General features: G+C 37.9%; 2 protein-coding genes across 4 annotated transcripts in view; one reads left to right on the top strand and one right to left on the bottom strand.

Annotated features, from left to right (window-relative positions):
- The window catches only part of e2f5 (E2F transcription factor 5), a 68,551-nt gene that overhangs the window by 43,482 nt on the left and 4,975 nt on the right, over positions 1-20,094 (bottom strand). For 2 of the 3 annotated variants that reach the window (XR_003671964.1, XM_028426701.1), the window contains one exon: positions 10,529-10,630. Coding sequence is in view for 2 of the 3 variants with exons in the window: in XM_028426701.1 (XP_028282502.1) it covers positions 10,529-10,630 (102 nt within the window). In the remaining variant the exon portion in view is untranslated. Of the gene's footprint in view, positions 1-10,528; positions 10,631-19,220; positions 19,828-20,094 lie in introns of those variants that run through there. The other variant, XM_028426702.1, reaches the window with a different exon arrangement.
- ackr4a (atypical chemokine receptor 4a) lies at positions 14,863-17,984 on the top strand. Its single transcript, XM_028426699.1, has 2 exons — positions 14,863-15,233; positions 16,668-17,984. Exon 2 carries the CDS (start codon positions 16,683-16,685, stop codon positions 17,793-17,795), a length of 1,113 nt encoding a protein of 370 aa, XP_028282500.1. The 5' UTR covers positions 14,863-15,233; positions 16,668-16,682; the 3' UTR covers positions 17,796-17,984.

The following is a 20,094-nucleotide window of genomic DNA, read 5'->3' as shown; positions in this document are numbered from 1 at the left end:
TGGCAGAAATACAAACAACCATATTCAAATTTGGGTAAGATCATCAATGCTGACCATCAGCCACCAGTAAGTAGTATACTGGATGCTAGGAAACTCAACCAGAACAGCAAATTGGCAGAAGCCATGCTTGAAGTGGCAACCAGCTCGTCTCCTCTGGATCCCAATCTGATTAAGGATGTCCACAAATATCATGGCCGTGAACTTCCAGCTGTGTATGTGCCTAAAGAAGTACATCGTGAGTTTCCAAGCACAAAATCTAAAGCATTCAGAACATTACTAGCTACCACCATAAGTAAAGATGATGTGGTGGGCACCTTCAAACAGACCATCCTTGGTGCAATGGTGAGATTTAGGTTGGATACAACCAAAAATTTTAAAGACTTTCAGAACAGCCAAGAAAGTAAAACCAGGCTGACTGTTTTTGAAACGAGTTTTCAACAACATAGTGTGAAGATGGTGGACTCATGGTTTAACCTGCTTCAGGGCAAAGGTGTCATGACAAGCAATGATCTAAATACTATTACTACATGGATCCAAAACAAGGGCTACAATAATCAGAACGATCCAGACAGGAACCAGGTTGTTAACTTTCTGTGATGAAAAGGTAAGATAAATTTAATAAAGTAAAGCTAAAATATTGATAAATCATAAGGAGTACACCTTGTCTACAATGTATATTTTGCATCAGGATGAGCAGATGACCAGAGTGAACTTTTCTGTGTTACTTTACAGAGTATGGACACCTGAGGATCACAGTGGTGAACAAGTATGAAGACCATCCACCTGCCTGATTATAAGCAAGAAACCGCTCTGGATAAGATGGATCTGACTGTTGACTTTTCTATTTTGATCTATATTTTAAAAAAAACAACAACTTCATTTTACTAATTACTGACTCATTATACATTATTAGAATAATCACTGTGAGATAATCCATCAAGATTATATGGATATGTTGTTACAATCAATTTCAAATTACTTAGAGTGCATGTTTTTTCATACATATTTTCTTACATGTGCTGCACTGCTGTGATAATTTTATTGTGTTGAGGGATGCAGCTGTGTGAAATATCACAAAGATTCAGCTGGATTACAACCATTATTGATGGCTTACTTAATAATACCTTCTTATGCTGGTTAGTACAACATATAGAATAGAATAGAATAGAATAGAATGATTTCTAAACTATGAGCTCTTTACCTAGATATGTTTTTGATATTTTTTTTCTTTTCTTCATCAGTTGGATTAGTCGGAGATATCATTGGAGTTTCTATAGTAACAAATATCATAATTATATATTAAGTATAAAAATGTTTGTGCTTCAATTATCATCCTCCAAAAACATAATAAATCCAGATTGTAGACTTTACAATCGGACCCAAATTCGTGGTTGTTGAACTCTTCTTTGCAAACTGCCAGAGCCATGTGATGATACAAATGTGTGATAAGCCCCTTTTACAGGTTAAGCATAAAGTTTTAAATTTGGGTGAGGTCAATAAGTTGCCTAACTGACTGAAGGTCTAAACAATCATGCTCAAATCTCTCTCATACTGTCTGTATAACACGTTATCACCACTTATCTAAAGATATACCCACTCTGCTGCTCCTCCCTTTTTTTCTGAATTTATGATTGTATAGTCAAATGACCAGCCTGGTTTGGCTCATTTGCAGGATTTTTAAGGTTGCAGGCTGTTTTAGAGTTAGAAATGTAAATAAATGCCTATAGCATGTACACCTTGATAACATGTAACGTGGATTTATTTAAATATGTGATGAATACTGATTGCAAACTTAATTATTAGATCACTTTAACGACAAGAGAAATGTTAGTCAGCTCTGATTGTTCTGTTTTCTTTGAAGTGTGGGACTTTATACTTTAGTAAAAAAAAAAACTCATAGTGGCTAACGAACTATTCCAAAAACTGCTGAGGAATTCTGAAGCAGTGACTATGTTCATGGCCTGAAGATGAAAAAACATGAGAGTTTTAATTAGCATATTTCTCAGGTATGCACATTCTCAGACAGCCAGAGGAGTATCAAAGGACATAAATGAGGAAGAATATCAGAACTGGTGTCAGCTAGGAATATCCAAAGGAAGCAGGTTAATGTGTGAAAGTATTGTAGATGGTTATAAAATTCCTAAAAATTTCATTTTCATATGTGAGAATGAACAACTGAAGGAACTCCGTGCTCTGCAGGTAGAAAAACATCCTATAATCAAACTTTTTAAAATAAAATCACATTAACAAGGTACTGCATATCTTTAACTGTAAGCTACATGTCACAAAAATCTAATTCCATTGCATGGAGTTAAGTGTAATAGAAACATATATATACAGTACAGACCAAAAGTTTGGACACACCTTCTCATTCAAAGTAATAACGTTTCTTTATTTTCATGACTATGAAAATTGTAGATTCACACTGAAGGCATCAAAACTGTGAATTAACACATGTGGAATTGTATACATAACAAAAAACTGTGAAACAACTGAAAATATGTCATATTCTAGGTTCTTCAAAGTAGCCATCTTTTGCTTTGATCACTGCTTTGCACAGTCTTGGCATTCTCTTGATGAGCTTCAAGAGGTAGTCACCTGAAATGGTCTTCCAACAGTCTTGAAGGAGTTCCCAGAGATGTTTAGCACTTGTTGGCCCTTTTTGCCTTCATTCTGCGGTCCAGCTCACCCCAAACAATTTCCCCCCGGGGATCAATAAAGTATTTCTGATTCTGATTCTGATTCTGATTCTGAAACCATCTCGGTTGGGTTCAGGTCCGGTAACTGTGGAGGCCAGGTCATCTGACGCAGCACCCCATCACTCTCCTTCTTGGTCAAATAGCCCTTACACAGCCTGGAGGTGTGTTTGGGGTCATTGTCCTGGATGGAATATCATGCTGCTGCAAGATGCTGTGGTAGCCATGCTGATTCAGTATGTACAGTAATTTTGAATAAATCCCCAACAGTGTCACCAGCAAAGCACCCCCACACCATCACACCTCCTCCTCCATGCTTCACGGTGGGAACTAGGTATGTAGGTCCATCCATTCACCTTTTCCCTTTGCACAAAGACACGTTGGTTGGAACCAAAGATCTCAAATTTTGATTCATCAGACCAAAGCACAGATTTCCACTGGTCCATTCTTTGTGTTCTTTAGCCCAAACAAGTCTCTTCTGCGTGTTGCCTGTCCTTAGCAGATGTTCTGCCATGAAGGCCTGATTCACACAGTCTCCTCTTAACAGTTGTTCTAGAGATGTGTCTGCTGCTAGAACTCTGTGTGGCATTGACCTGGCCTCTAATCTGAGCTGCTGTTAACCTGCGATTTCTGAGGCTGGTGACTCGGGTGAACTTATCCTCCGCAGCAGAGGTGACTCTTGGTCTTCCTTTCCTGGGGCGCTCCCAATGTTAGCCAGTTTCTTTGTAGCGCTTGATGGTTTTTGTGGCTGCACTTGGGTTTTCCCAATTGACTGACCTTCATTTCTTAAAGTAATTATGGCCACTCGTTTTTCTTTACTTGGCTGCTTTTTTCTTGCCATAATACAAATTCTAACAGTCTATTCAGTAGGACTATCAGCTGTGTATCCACCTGACTTCTGCACAACACAACTGATGGTCCCAACCCCATTATAAGGCAAGAAATCCCACTTATTAAACCTGACAGGGCACACCTGTGAAGTGACAACCCTTTCAGGTGACTATCTCTTGAAGATCATCAAGAGAATGCCAAGAGTGTACAAAGCAGTAATCAAAGCAAAAGGTGGATACTTTGAAGAACCTAGAATATGATATAATATTTTCAGTTGTTTCACACTTTTTTGTTATATATACAATTCCACATGTGTTAATGTATAGTTTTGATGCCTTCATTGTGAATCTACAATTTTCATAGTCATTTAAATGAAGAAACCACTTTGAATGAGAAGGTGTGTCCAAACTTTTGGTCTGTACTGTATATATATATATATACTGTAGTTATGTATAAGTATTTGTATATGAATACACCTATCAATGTCTGATTATACAAGTTCAAACTAATTTGATTCATTGATTTTAAAACCATGTGTTTACATGTGCTTCACTGCTTTGATAATTTCAGTGTTGAGAGAAGCAGCTGTGTGAGGCCAAAACAGAGCTGGCTTAAGCAAAAAATATTACTGGTTAACTATACTCCACCCCTTTCCCTTTAAAATAATTTCATGAGATTTCACTCTCCTCTCCTGACTCTTGGAGTCAGTGAAAAGGCACTACAATGGTTCACCTCATACCTGTCTAACAGGTCCTTTTCTGTGATACTGGGTGACACATCCTCAGTGTCCACCCCCCGTCCTGTGCTGTGCCCCAGGGTTCCATACTGGGTCCTCTTCTTTTCACTATCTACATGCTACCCCTGAGTGATATCCTGTGCAGACACAATATTAACTTCCACTGTTATGCAGACAACATTCATCTCTATATACCACTCACACCCAGTAGCTCTGATGTCTCACATATCCTGTCCTGTTTAACAGAAATTAAGAACTGGATGTCCAGCAATTTCTTACAGTTAAATAATGCTAAATTAGAAATTATCATCATTACACCTTCCACCCCCAACTCCAGTTATGTTGCCCACCTCTCCACCTGTCTTGGCACCTGGTCTAACAATATATGCACTGAGGCCCGCACCCTGGGTATCATCGTTGACTCTAAACTTTCCGATGACACTCAAGTAACCGAGGTTGTTCAATCCTGTTTTGCACAGCTAAGGCAATTAAGAAAAATTCTACCATTCCTTCCCCTGCCTTTGTTCGAAATGGTTATACATGCATTCATTTCCTCTAGGCTAGACTACTGCAATGCCCCCTACTCTGGTATCTGTAAACATAACATTCACAGACTACAACTAATACAGAATGCCGCTGCAACGCTTCTAACTGATACAAGGAGAAGTGACCACATAACACCAGTTCTAGCTGCCCTTCACTGGCTTCCTGTGAGTTTTAGAATGGATTTTAAGATTTTACTGATGGTTTTTAAAGCAATAAATGGCCTCGTCCCCTCTTATATACAGGACCTTCTAACCCTTCACGAGCCTGAACTCTGCCTGAGATCCTCTGGAATGTTCCTCCTATCAGTCCCCAAATCCTGGCTAATCACAAAAATGTTTTACATTATTGCATTTTATTATTGTTTTTATTGCTTCATTGTTTTATGCTATCACCCTGGTTTTACCTTACGGGCCTATTTTTATTTTATTCTACTTTTAAAATTTGTTTTATGTTTTATTGACTTACCTTGTGCAATTCCTGTCTTATTTTATGAATTTCACTGGATGGTATTTTAACCACTCAGTGTTGTTCCTGTTTTGATTTTATTGTACAGCACTTTGAAACTGTGTGTTTAAAAAAGTGCTATATAAATAAAGTTATTATTAAAGTTATTATTCTGTTATGCAGTGTGACATCATCTAATCAAATTTTCCCTGTTTTATAATAGAATATTGAATAATTTGTTTGTTTCCCTGAGAGAAAAAAAGATAAAAGATATTAAAGATATTGCTGCTAAATTTAATTTGACTCAGATGATTAGCACTCCAACTAAAAAATAAACCCTTCCATGGTTCAATGAATCCTTGTGGCGGCTGAAGAAACAGCGGGATACTGCACTGAAGAAGTCCCTGTAATATGGGACAAGCACTGACCGTTTACTATTTAAAGGTCTGCGAAACAAAGTAACATCAGAACTCCAGAAAGCAAAAGCTAATTTCTTTCTAAATATCATTATAGAAGCCAGAGGAAATAATACCATTTTATGGGAAAACATCAACAAACTTATAGGTAGAGATCAGCAAAAAAATGAAATCACTCAAATAAAATACAAAGGAAAACTATACACAGAAAAAATCGGATATAGCCAACAACTTCAATAGTTATTTTATAATAATATGTCTGCAAACACCATACAATGGTTAAAATTCTACTTACCTGACTGTACATGGGTGTGTGTAAATGAAACTAAATCAACACCAAGATCATGTCATACAGGTCTCCCACATTGATCACATTTAGGACCAGTTCTCCTTACAATATATATCAATGATCTACCATCAGTATGTGACAATGTTAATATACAAATGTATGCTGATGATACAATAATCTATGCAAATGGGAGGAATGTTACAGAAGTTGCTGCAAAGCTAACATCTGCTATGGAAAAGGTAGATCAGTGGCTCCGAGACTCCTGCTTAACACTGAATATTGAGAAAACAGCTGTAATGTACTTCACTTTACTTTGGCCACCTTCAAAAATATAAGAAATTCGCTCTCAACACAGGAAGCTGAATGTTTTCTAAACTCGATGATTTTGCCACATTTTTCCTACTGCATTACAAGCTGGGCACAAGCAAAAAAACATACAACCTTAAAAATAATGGAGTCTCAAACAGTACAGTACAAACAGGCTCTCAAAACTCTTGATAAAAAAACTTTACAGTATCATCATTGTCACATACTGAGCAAATACAAGATGTTAAACTTTGAAAACTACATTCACTTTTCTCACATACAACTGGTCTTTAAGATTGTTCACAATAAGGCCCCTCCTCCTCTCAAAGAATATGTACACCGAACCGCAGAGACATCAATTAGAATAACACAGTGTGTGAGTGGCTCAAGAGGTCAGTGCAATATCCCAAGATATAAAACAGCTTTCGATCAGTCTGCCTTCTCTTATAAGGCCATTAGCTGGTGGAATATATATATATATACACATACAGATTTTCTTAATTTCCTCTTATGATTATAAGTATGATGTCTGATGTTGATAAAATGTATAATGTGGTTGTGGTAGCGGGACTACAGATGGAAATTAGCTTGTGAGCTACAATCTGGTACAAGCACCTCTGTTCTTTTGAGCTTAATGTTATTGTACATTGTCCCAATAAATAAACTCAAACTCAAACTCAGTATAAAAAAGAGAATCTCCAGAATATGTTTTTTTGTGATTTTTCTTTTTACAGTCTTTGTAAGAGTGAGAAAGTTTAGCAGGTGTATTATTTTTCAATGACATCCTTACTTTTTGGCTGGCAGACACAAGCAGTTTTGCTTATTGAGAAAAAAAATCGGGCAGTTTCATGTAATATGACAGGACGGCTGACAAATAAAACAAAAAAAGTAGAATCAAAACACCAGATAAGACGTGACAAAATGTTACAATAATGGCCAAATGTCAAAGAAAGCAATGTCAAACTGGATATGAGTGACTCTGGACAGTTTATACACTTACCAGCCCTGGCTAAAGACAGATTATATAATTATATATTATAGAAAGAAACACATCCCTCTGTTCTTTGTATGTTTTGGCCTGGTCTGAATTGACTGTGCTGTTTATTTGCTCAGGTACAGGAAATATGCAAGAATCTAATGGAAAGAGAGCTAGATTGCATAGATACTGTATCTGCAAGAGTAAAAGGAACACATGGCTCAACAACTTTTCAGCTGTGCGTATCAACCAGTTGTTTTTCTTCTGCACACACCCTTTTAATTGCTTTTCCTTTTTCCATGTGGAAGAGGTTTTATAATATTAATATAAACAAAGTGGACACAGGAGACCACTGAAGTGACTTTTTCAAATAACTAATACAGCGTCCAAAGTCATCCTCCATGCTGAATGACCAAGAGGTCAACTCAGTGGACCTACAACTCCCAAGGGCTCATGACAAGCAGACAATGGCACATGTCGAGAGACAATCAGCCATTTTTAAAGTGAATACCAAAAGATTTTGTCTTTTGTTCAAATGAACTCAGCAAAAAAGGTGATGGTTGCTGTAGGCTGCAGGCTGTTACAGAGGCCATGTTGATTTCTGAGACAGCTGCAAGCAGAAATCATGAATAATCAGAAGATGATGACAGCAGTGCTTATCCACAATGCTTCAACCTGCATATACATAGAGGTACTACCACTGTCCAACATGTCTACACCCTGTTAACCTGATTTGTCACCTCACAGTATACGTCTGGATGAAAAAGGAGTTCAATGGTAGCCATTTGACAGTATTAATGATGTTATTGGCAATTTCTTGAGAGAGGAAAAAGACTTTGACTTCTACAAGAAAGTTTTACACATTCACTCAAGTGCTGATGCTGCAGACATTTAAAGAGCAGAGTAGATTTCAGTCCAACACGAGACTGTAAACATTATGATAAAATCAGACTCTGTGCTCAGACCTCATTTTGGTACTCCCTCCTCTGTGTCCACGTGGAAGAGATTCGTCTATAAATACTCGCGCCTCACAGCTGCATCAGATTCTGCTCGTCATGGAGAGAACTATGCTGCTGCTGTTATGTCTGCAGGTTTTATTTCTCACCGCGGTCTTCATTTCTACTGATGCAGTTGCTCTGCTCAAAGCTGATCAAGAACATCTGTCTGTTGATCTGGTAAGAAGATCCAAGCAGGGTGGTGCATGTTGGGTTTTCTGTTTTAATTTTCTTCTTTGGAATAATCCATTTTTATGTTGCTCTTGTTAAAGGTGGAGAAAATGACTGTAAATGGCAAAGAAAGGGTGAAACAAAGAGCAAAGCGAGAATCATTATATATCATTATATATAGAATATGAACTGTGGCCAGAATCCGGGTGATTGTGTTATCTTCGGCTGGAGACCAGTTGGGGTAAATTTTTTTTTGACCAAATAAAATAATAACTACATTTTGAAAACAATCCTATACCAGCTAACTACGGGTGAGACACAAGGGTACACCCTGGAAAGGTCACCAGTCCATCGCAGGGCACAGATCTGACGCATGTCTTTTCGTTATTTCTATGTTCAAATAACTTTATTTTACTTCTCATACATGTTCTCTTCTTATGCATTATGTAAAGCTGATTATTAACTATATGGTAGTTATGTATAAGTATATATATATGAATACACCTATCAACGTCTGATTTTACAAGTTCAAACTAATTTGATTCATTGATTTTAAAGCCATGTGCTTACATGTGCTTCACTGCTTTGATAATTTCAGTGTTGAGAGAAGCAGCTGTGTGAGGTGTTGCCAAAACAGAGCTGGCTTAAGCAAAAAATATAATGGTTAACTATTCTGTTATGCAGTGTGACATTATCTAATCAAATGTTCCCTGTTTTATAATAAAATATTGAATCATTTCTTTGTCTCCTTCAGTATAAAAAGAAGAATCTCCAGAATATGTTTTTTTTGTGATCTTTCTTTTTAGAGTCTTTGTAGGAGTAAGAAAGTTTAGCAGATTTATTCTTTTTCAATGACATCTTCACATTTTGGCTGGCAGACACAAGCAGTTTTACTCTGTAAGAAGATCCAAGCAGGGTGGTGCATGTTGGGATTTCTGTAATGTTGTTCTTCTAAAATCCATTTTTAGGGCACGAAAATGACTGTAAATGGCAATGAAAGGGTGAAACAAAGAGCCAAGCGAGAACCCTTCAACTGTGGCCAGAACCCGGGTGATTGCACTCTCATCAGCATGATACAACCAATGGAGGTAGTGTTTTTTTAACCAAAAAAAGATTACCTACATTTTGAATACAAAGTGCTGAATTTGCCTAAAAAAAACAAACTATGCCTCATATAATGACAGGTTTTTGTGTTGTGTGTTCCTCCACACAAACAACGAACAAATGGGAAAGTGGTGAGGCAGAGTAAATCACAAAATGTAAAAAACAAACTTGTGTTAAATGTGTGTTATATAGCACTGCTGGAAGTGGATGAGTGAGTGTGTCAAAGAATAACTCTCTGCAAACAGAAGTGGGCCACACAGATGAACATCAAATGATGCCATCCCTCTGTTTCTTTACAGATCAAACCAACGTCAAACCCTGCAACTGACAACTGAATAAAGAAATTGTAAATGTTCCAATATCTAAACACCCTTCTGTGCTCGCTACAAAATCAAGGCCGGTCAAGAGAAGACACAGTAGTAGTAGTTTGTATCATGAACATAGCATTGGCAGTGTCTTGTTAATATCTAATATGTAATATCTACAATATGGGTCAATAATCCTCCTTAATCCTGCACTGCATGTCTGCTGCCATTATGTAGAAGCGCTTTAAGTATTAAGCTTTTTTTCTTTTTCTATTGTCACATGTGGACTTCCATCAAATAAAAACCAAATAAAATAGTATGTCTACCAATGAACGTGTGTTTTATGTTGACAGAAAAACCTAGCCTGTAGAGATAATCACTCAACAGTCCATACACCTGGAATACATGACATATTTCTTCCTATATATATCTAGTGTGTAATGCCCTCATGTGGTTGTGTGAATATATCATGTCAAGTTTGTCACAGTAAGAGTCCTCCTTAATGCCTAACCAAAACCAAAAAATGAAATGACACAAATGTCAGTGTATGTCTGGAGTCATTAGCCACCACACTCCTCTCTATACACCTGTGCATGTTAGGCCAGATTTCATCAGACCAATGGCTAGATATATTATTCTGTCAAACCTGGCAACATAATCACTGCCCCAGCCTGTAGCCAAACACAATATTACAAGTCAAAAATAACACTTACTTATCACTTGGTCATTTGATCTCTCAGTGCCGCTGGTTCCGATTGTCTTGTGGTTGTCCTTTGGGATCATTGAGAGAGCTTCCAGTACAAAGTAAAACTCTCCTGTAAGGCACACACAGTGTTGGAGTTAGCTACAACTGATATTTAAGTCAGAATAATGTTAAAAACTTGACTAACAGTTGCACATGGCCTAATTTCCACAGCACAAACTCACTGCAACAGTAACACAAGACTGCCTACTAGTGGACTAAATAAACACTGCCAGTTTTCAACACATTTCATTAAAGGCCATAAACTTAACAGTGAGCTGAATCATTTTGTCAGAAAGCAAACAGAGCCAGAGTCAGTATTAGCTCTCAGCAGCACAGTTGATGGATAATGTCCACCAGCTTTATCCTCTGTCAGAGCTAAAGCAGCTGCAGCATTGTCCTCCCTTCAGCTGAATACTCACACTATGCCAAGACATTGTAAGTGTCCTTGTTGTCTACACTCTTATTATCACTCAAAGAAACAGACAACACAAAATAATAAACAACAGTTTTATATAAATACAAATACATAAATACAGTGGCTTGCAAAAGTATTCATACCCCTTGAACTTTTCCACATTTTCTCACATTATTCCCACAAAAATAAATATATTTTATTGGAATGTTATGTGAAAGACCAACACAAAGTGGCATACAGTTGTGACGTAGAAAGAAAGTTAAACATGAGTTTTTTTTTTTTTTACAAATAAAAAACTGAAAGGTGCAGTGTGCAAAAGTATTCAGCCCCCTTTTCTCTGAGTGCATCCAATTGCCTTCAGAAGTTGCCTGATGATTTCTGACTGATCGAATGTTGACCTAATGACTAGATACAGTCAACCTGTGTGTAATTTAATCTCAGGGAAGCAGGTCAGAGTTGATGGGAAGATGGATGGAGCCAAATACAGGGCGATCTTGGAGGAAAACCTGTTGGAGTCTGCAAAACACTTGATACTGGGGCGGAGATTCACCTTCCAACAGGACAACAACCCTAAACATAAAGCCAAAGCTACAGTGGAATGGTTTAAAATGAAACATATTAATGTGTTAGAATGACCCAGTCAAAGTCCAGACCTAAATACAATCGAGAATCTGTGGCAAGATCTGAAAACTGCTATTCACAAACGTTCTCCATCTAATTTGACTCAGTTTGAATTGTTTTGCAACGAAGAATGGGCAAAGATTTCAGTCTGTAGATGTGCAAAGCTGGTAGACACATACCCCAAAAGACTTGCAGCTATAATTGCAGCAAAAGGGGGTTCCACAACGTATTGCCTCAGGGGGGCTGAATACTTTTGCACACTACAGTTTTCAGTTTTTTAATTGTAAAAAAAAAATGAACTCATGTTTAATTTTCTTTCTGCTTCATAATTGTGTGCCACTTTGTGTTGGTCTTTCACATAACATTCCAATAAAATATATTTATGTTTGTGGTCATAATGTGAGAAAATGTGGAAAAGTTCAAGGGGTATGAATACTTTTGCAAGCCACTGTACATACAAAAGAATGAACTTTATGATTTGAAGTTGAGTTAAAGAGGACGAACACTGTTATTTCTTGTACATCCCTGATATGTTTTTCAGTTAGGATTATTTGTTACACTTCTTGGATGTTTACAACATGTTGCAACAATGTTTATGTGTTTTTACTTTTGTCAGCAGGAAACATCTGAGGAGGGTCTGCAGCGGAAGGAAGCACGGAGACATCAAACAGAAGGTAATTATGATGATAGAATTAGAGAAAGTAAACAAACCATCTCCTGCCACATGTGTGGGCCTCTTTTTTATTTTATCTGTGCACACCCTGCATTCCCTCGCGGAAGTAACATGTTAGTGTGTGAGTATATAAAGGCCAGTGACTTTCCCATTTGCATCAAACTCGTCAATTCATCTAGCATGGATAAACATTTGCTGTTGGTCCTGTTGTGTCTGCTCGTTACAGCTGCCTCTCCACTGGCAGCTCGTCCTCTGGTAAGAAAAGCTTTAAAGCTATTTGGATCAACATTATTTATCACAAACATGATTAAAAAAACTGAATGCGGACTTTATGGACCTTATTTTTTTTAAGTCAGAGGAAGAAACTGAGCTGCAGAAGAATATGAGAAGCCAAAGGGAGAAACTGAGAGACTGTTTGAACACAGGAAAATGTGGTGACAGCTTTCAGGTAAGATCATTCACTCCTGGCAGAAAAGGCTGAACCTGCTTATGTCTAAGACATCCATGAAAGTCACAGCACCAGTGCAGGCCACAGGAAAATATCAGCATCTCATTAGAGTCTGAATTATCAATATAAAAACAAGAAAAACATAATTTTACTGAATCTAAATATGAAAATAATCACTGAAGATCAGATTTTAATGTCTATTGTAAGGTTTGGTGTAGTTGTTTGTGTACCCATTAGTTTTATATGCTTATCAATATAAGTGTGCGCTTTGTAACATTCCTCAACTGTTTCTGTAGCAAATATTACAACAGCGACGACCAGAACCACAGCCAGAACCCCAACATTATGAAAGGTAATCTTTTATGTGAAAACAAGCTCTAGCAAGATTTTTAATGAGTGTTTGGCATGAAAATAAACACAAAACAATTTTCTTTCTTCCAACCAGTTACCGACCAGGCGATATGTCTCCCATCTTTTTCATGAGAGATTAATCCCTGCACTAATTTCAGTTTTTCATCCAGGAGGCCACTGTTTGTGGAAACATATCTGTGTCCTTATATCAGAAACACTTTGTTTGTTGAATAATCTGCCAAATAGGCTTCATAGATGCCTTTGCTATATACACAATTTAATATGACTGTCGCTTTGTTGTTACAAATGCTGATTGATAAGTCTGTGTCCCAAAGGGAAAGAGATCATACAGCTCTCTCCTGACAGACATATGCTGTTTAAGTCAGAGTGGCTATTCTATGCAGAAGGTTGGAATTCAATAACTTCTGTTATCCAAAACTCCTGTTTTGTATGGAAACAATCCTCCAAGAAGAATGTGAAAAGAACACTTATTTCCTGGTCATTGACCCTGGTGTGTACTATCTGACTGCTACTTCTGGTCATTTCTAAATTGCACACGTCAAAACATGTTTCTATGGACAGAACTTGTCAACATGCTTGCCAAAAATAGCAAAGACATGGAACAACTGTTCAAACGTGTCTGTAAAAGTATCAAAAACAATAGTCTTTCTGTTGACACCAGCGTCATGGGAGAAAGTCTGGGTTAGTAGTAGCCACCAATGGAGAGAAAGCTTGTTCTTTTTCTCAGACAGTGATAACTATTTACAGATTGGAAATTCCACAAAATTATTTGCATTATTGTAGCTACAAAATTAAACTGCACCTGCTTCTAAGAAGAGCTGTATCTCTTTGTTTTTAGGCCACAAAATTTGTCAGTCAACTTCTGTTACTGCTGTTGTTTTCAGAATAATCTTTGTTAAACAATATATTACAGTTTTTTAATAAACTTGAAATTTTATCATTTGTCTATATATTTGTCTATATGTCTGGTAAATTGAGGACCACAAGTCATGGCAAGGAACATCTGGGGAGTTCATCATACAACCACATTACAAAGACACCAAACAATGCAGTCTGGGTTTACTGGCATCTAGCAGTAAAATTACAGACAGCAATAAAGTCAGCTGTGCTTTTTCAACCATGTAGGAAATACACTTGGACATAAAAAATATCCTTCCTTTAGAAACATGGTGGACTCTGCACAGTAGGCTTTATAATAAAACATAATAAAACATAACTATCAGAACTACTTTCAATTTGACCAGATAATCACCCATTTGCCTAAAAAAGAGAGGCCTCATGTGATGACAAGCAGCAATATTTTTTTCTTTTTCTCCTTTTTTGTGTTTTTTTGCTGCCATCTAAGTATAAACATGTTTATTCTTGATCAAAAACGAAAGAAAAAAACAAGATACTTTCTTTCATAAACTAATCGTTTGGTCTGGCTTGGTTTCTGTTCTGTCACTTGACTTTTGATCTGTCTGAGTCATCTTTCTCAGAAGTGTGTTTACAGAGAACTGTGCCTCGGTATTCTGCTGTACTTCAAACTGGCTCATTGTGAACCTGTCCTTCAGCCTGCAGTGAAATTTAAACTACTTCACTATTTTACCCACATGCGATGCTCCAGTCTTTTGTTGTTGTTTGTGCAGTCAAACAAATGTCACACAACTTTACTTTAAATCACCCTGTGATAAATGATTATGGCTTCAGTCTGTTTGAATTCCTGTTCTCCTTCAATGTTGCTCAATTCGTATTTAGCAATAATAAAAGTATATCCAGCAGTGCAGAGCAGAAAAGGATTCCATTGAAAAATGTGTAACATTACTTTTACACTTGAGATAGTTACACAGTTTTCCTGCTCTATATAAATAGAAAAATCGTTTTTTTTTGGAATAGCAGACATGTATAGTTTATATGCATGTATATTAATAATGTGTGTTATTACATATCTCTGTGAAATCTGTGTGCAGGTTAGACTTAGGTTTAGATTATTTGAGTGTAAGGTCGGAGGTCTTTCTCATACAACTCTCTTCTCTCCACCCACCCACCCACCCCGCACTGCAGCAAATTAAACACACCCTCTTCCACTCTGAAAACAAACAGCTGAGTAGAGAGAGCTCTGAGTGGAGCTCTCATTTCCTGGAGCAGCAAGGACCAAAGACACAGTGAGTACCAACTGGACATATACAGGTTGACCTCAGTTATTAATAAGAATATCTACTTTCTGTTCAAATAAACAATAAACACTACAAGGGGTCAATGTGTCAGTCCACTGAAGACATAATGTCAAGCTTACTACTGTAATTGCAGATTTTGTCAATGTAATTTACAGTCTCTAATGTTATTATGACCAATTTAACCATTTAACTTCCAGTCAGTGATGGAGTATAAAGTATTTAGATTACTTATTCAGATTACACACAAGTACACAAGTACAATTTGTGTAGCTTGTTGATTGAAATTAGTCACACAAAAGTTCCCTTCAAATGGAGAAAGGAAAAATGTGACATAACAATATGTTATAACAATAATGCATTATTTAGGTAATGTAAATGTAATGGCTACATGGGTGTCTTTGCAGACTTTTCAATATATGGCAAGAAACCCAACAAATCACACTTAAAACAGCAAATGGAGCCAGTGAGGGGTAAAAACACCTTTCTAACAAGTACCAGAAGTAGGCTGGCCATCAGCTTAAAAGCATGCACAAAGTTGTAACCAAGAACATGGAGGGGATTGTTGTATTAGGATGTTTGTGTGTACATCTCCTCCACTAAACTCGTGCATAAAAACCAGCAATTTCCCCAAACAGGTACCATGACAGTATCCTTCTAGCTGTACAGCGGAGATGCCTCAGACAGAAGCTTGTCTACACTAAGCTAATTTATTCTGTATAACTTTTTGCCTTATCTGGCTACCGGTATATAAAACACACAGTTAAAGTGGAAGTTCTCATTAGAGAACAAAACAGGTTTTGCACCCAACTGTTAACATGTTTCTTGCTGCTGTAAAGTTGGACATTTTAGCATGGTCCATGTGGATTAACTTCCTTATGGAGTCAGCCTCAAGTGGCCACATGAGGAACTAGAGTTTTGGGCACTTTTCCCTTAAGGTTGGCACTGGAGCACAAAACATGACAATCAATGATACCAAAGTATTGTTATGACAAACCCCAATGTGTGTAATTCACTGATTGATGACCACACAAAGTCCCCTGGACTTCACCATAAGGGACAGGATGTCTCTGTTAAGTAAATGTATTCATTAAAAGTAAAGTATTCCCCTATAAAATAGCATACAACTGCAATGTACCATAAAAAAGCAGGGGAATCTGATACTTCACACTAATAATAGTGGAAACTATGCATCCTCCTCTGCAGTTGGCATGCACAATGTTTACCTCAGTAAAGGGTTCAGGTCAGGACTCCACTGATGCTATTACAACACAGCTTTGTAATTACAATCACACAGCTCTGTGGAGGGAGCAGTATTTCTATTTTACATGTATTTTCCCCAAAAAAGTGCTCAGTTTTTATATTTTGTCTCTCAAAACACAAGTTTCAATGTTTCTAGACTAAAAACAATGTTCTCCCTTACAGCTTTATCCGAGCAGCATGGATGTTTTGGAGGACGATTACTACTACTACGGCAACATCAGCTTCAACTTCAGCTATGATGATTACCCGGCCGTGTGTGAGAAGGGCGACATCCGGTCCTTTGCTGGGATCTTCCTCCCCATTATGTACACAGTGTGTCTTGTAGTTGGGCTGGCTGGAAATGCTTTAGTAGTGGCTGTCTATGCCTACCACAAACGCCTGAAGACCATGACAGATGCATTCTTGAGCCATCTGGCTGTGGCCGACCTGCTTTTGCTTCTAACCTTGCCTTTCTGGGCTGCAGATGCAGCAAGAGGGTGGGAGCTGGGACATGTTGTCTGTAAAGTGGTGTCAGCCTGCTACACAGTGAACTTCACCTGCTGCATGATGCTCTTGGCCTGTATCAGCCTGGATCGTTACTTAGCATTAGTCAGAGCACAGGGTAAAGACCAAAGAGGGTGGCTTCAAAGGACATTAACGAGGAGACACTGCTGGAAGGTGTGTTTAGCAGTTTGGGTGACAGGAGGTCTTCTTGGCCTTCCTGATCTGATACTCTCAGATGTGATATGGACATCTAACAGAAGTGTCTGTTTGGCTGTCTATCCTCCATCCATGGCTCGAGGTGGTAAAGCTGCTCTGGAGGTCACTGAGGTGCTGTTGGGATTCCTGTTTCCTTTACTAGTTATGGTGATCTGTTACTGGACCATAGGCAGAGCACTAAAGGGCCTCACAGTTGAGAACAGAGGCAAGAAATGGAAGAATCTGCATGTCCTTCTGATAGTAGTTGGAGCTTTCATAGTCACTCAACTGCCCTTCAATGTGCTGAAGGTATACCGTGCAATGGACTCTGTCTACACTTTGGTGACACACTGTGGGACAAGTAAAGTGCTTGATCAGGCAACTCAGGTAACAGAAAGCCTGGCCCTGACTCACTGCTGCCTTAACCCAATCCTGTATGCCTTTGTTGGGTCTTCCTTCAAGCAGCACATGATGAAAGTGGCCAAGAGGTTTGGAGAGAAGAGACGGAACAGAACCAGAAGGAGAGGGGAAACTCCTGCAGAGGAGGACCGTGTGGAGATTTCATTCAACTCCCACAGTGCATCCCAAGAGACAAACACCTTCTCCATATAACTATACATCTAAACGACTATCCACTGAAGAAACAGCAGATTGATGTGTAGTATTTTGAAGAGGAAAGAGTAGCTGTTGCAGCATGTTCAAAACCTGAGGCTGTTACTGCTGAGTAACAGTCTTGTTCTATTAACACTGACTCCTTGCAAGGATTTTTTTTACTGCAGGAGAATAAAGGCAATTATATAACTATGTCTTGTGTGTAATTGTCCAGTTCCTAACAAACTTTAAATAAAATAGGTCTACAAAAATGAAAGTAGCTCACAGGTTCAATGTAAAATTCAGCTGAAACTGTAACGTGATCCCTTTTTCCATACAAATCAACTAAAACCTTGTAAAGCCCGACCTGCACTGCATTCCATTTAGGTGAAACATGTTCTTGTCTGGCCTTCTCCTGTTGTGTTAAAGTAATGCTTGTTTTAATTATAGTGAACCGAGTACATAGTCCAGATGCAGATACACATGCCTGCAACTATGAATCAGATCAGAAACTTGGCTTCTCTCTAATGTTTCAATCACTGCTTGAGGAGACTTTTCATTCCTGAAATCTGAGCGATAACATTTATTTATCTACCCAGATACATTTAACATCCAGTGGGACTGAACTCTGTTGTGGGAAAATCACTGTGGTTCCCTGAATTCCTCAGAACATCTGAAAGCCACATTTTTGCATACAAAGTTTTCCTCCGTGTCACGGCTACGCTCATGAACTAACATGAGTTGACGATAAAACGGATATAACAGATTCCGGAGTGACTAAGAATCAGCATACACAGCTGCACATTAAGGAGGGTTAACCACACTCATATTTAGCACCTTTGCAGTCTAGTAATGACATTATATTAGCAAAGCAGCTCACAGTTTAGCCATTTTGAACGTCTCCCATTCTTCTGTGGCATGTTTGGTCTCGCATTTTTCACACTTGTTTTTCTTTCTCTATCCAGCTGGTTCACATCAAGAGTTGCTGCAAGCCATTTCCTGGCACAAGGGCTCTCTTTAAGGAAACCATCTGACTGACAGTTACCATCTGTTTAACCGAGAATAACCCTTAAACTACAGAAAATGAGAGAAAGGTTTGAATCTATTGTTAAACTGCTGAATAACATGTGATAATCTCAATCTTCTGAGTGGTACAAGACCACCTTGACAACCCACGAAGGAACTGTTCCAAATCAGGTTCAGATCATGTTTTCTTGAATTAAACTGGGGATTGTGTGTGAAAATCAAGATTAAATCAATTTATTTACAAAAAAAAATTTAAAAAAAGATCCAACAAAACTTGTAATTAAAAAAATATATATACAAAATGCCATTTATACTCTTTCAAATTCTTAAATTACATTTAAGGCAGTTAACTAGCTTCGGTTTCAACAAACTAGAACCAATAATATTTAAATATTCAACTGTGATAATACAAATTTAAAACAAAAATTTAGAAGCTTAAACATGGCAGCGCACCAGTAATTTAGAAAAGAAACTCCTCTGGCATTTTTACATCAACAAGGCAACAAAACATGACCTAAACAAATTGGCAAAACAGTTTAGGTGAAATTACAAACCCTCAACTAAATCAAAACCCTGTGCTGACAAAAAGAAGCCAGTATTGAATACAAGTTACTGGAAATATCAACTAAAGAAAAACAACAATATTGACTGCACAAAGTACAGCAGTCATCTTCAAGTCTCAAGGGTTTCCACTTGGTGTGGAAAAATACAAAGTGCAGCAGGAGGCTGAAGGTTTGTGTCGGCTTAAGGCACCTAATTTTTCTGGAATGTTTTAAATAATTACCCAAATGACTGATGGTTGTGTAAATACCTTATGGTAAATACAGTCTGGCTTTGTTTTGGCCTGAGGCCAATGCAGTATGCTGAAAGTTGTACGTGTGTGTTTTTTAACATGACAAGAAAGGTATATCTCAATATATGTATATGTAGACAGTAGTCACTGTCTGCAGTCAGTAATTGAGGATCTGCATGTCAAACAGGTCACACACTCCCTCATTGTCGTCCAGGTTGAAGTTGTAGTCTATACCTGTGTGTGGAAAAAGGAATCAGCAGGAGTACTGCAAAAACAAACAAACCAAAAAAGAAACCACACACACACACACACAGTATTTCTAGCTATGGTATGGCATGTTCTGTGCAGGAGGATGATTGTCAAACTGACCTAAAGAACCCATGAAGCAGCTAAATGCATAGTAAAATGACACCATAGCAAAAACCTGCAGTTCCTCAAGTGGAAACCTCACAGACCCTCATGTTCAACTGTCCAACTTTACAGCTCAAATAAAAAAAAAAA

This window comes from Parambassis ranga, chromosome 17, assembly GCF_900634625.1.
Source record: "Parambassis ranga chromosome 17, fParRan2.1, whole genome shotgun sequence".
NCBI classification, from domain to species: domain Eukaryota; kingdom Metazoa; phylum Chordata; class Actinopteri; family Ambassidae; genus Parambassis; species Parambassis ranga.
Note: the sequence above shows the minus strand (reverse complement) of the source record. Positions and strands in the feature narration are given on the sequence as shown.

What these genes read in the sequence shown, in the direction of transcription:
- ackr4a (XM_028426699.1), top strand. Translation starts at nt 16,683, where the DNA reads ATGGATGTTTTGGAGGACGATTACTACTACTACGGCAACATCAGCTTC.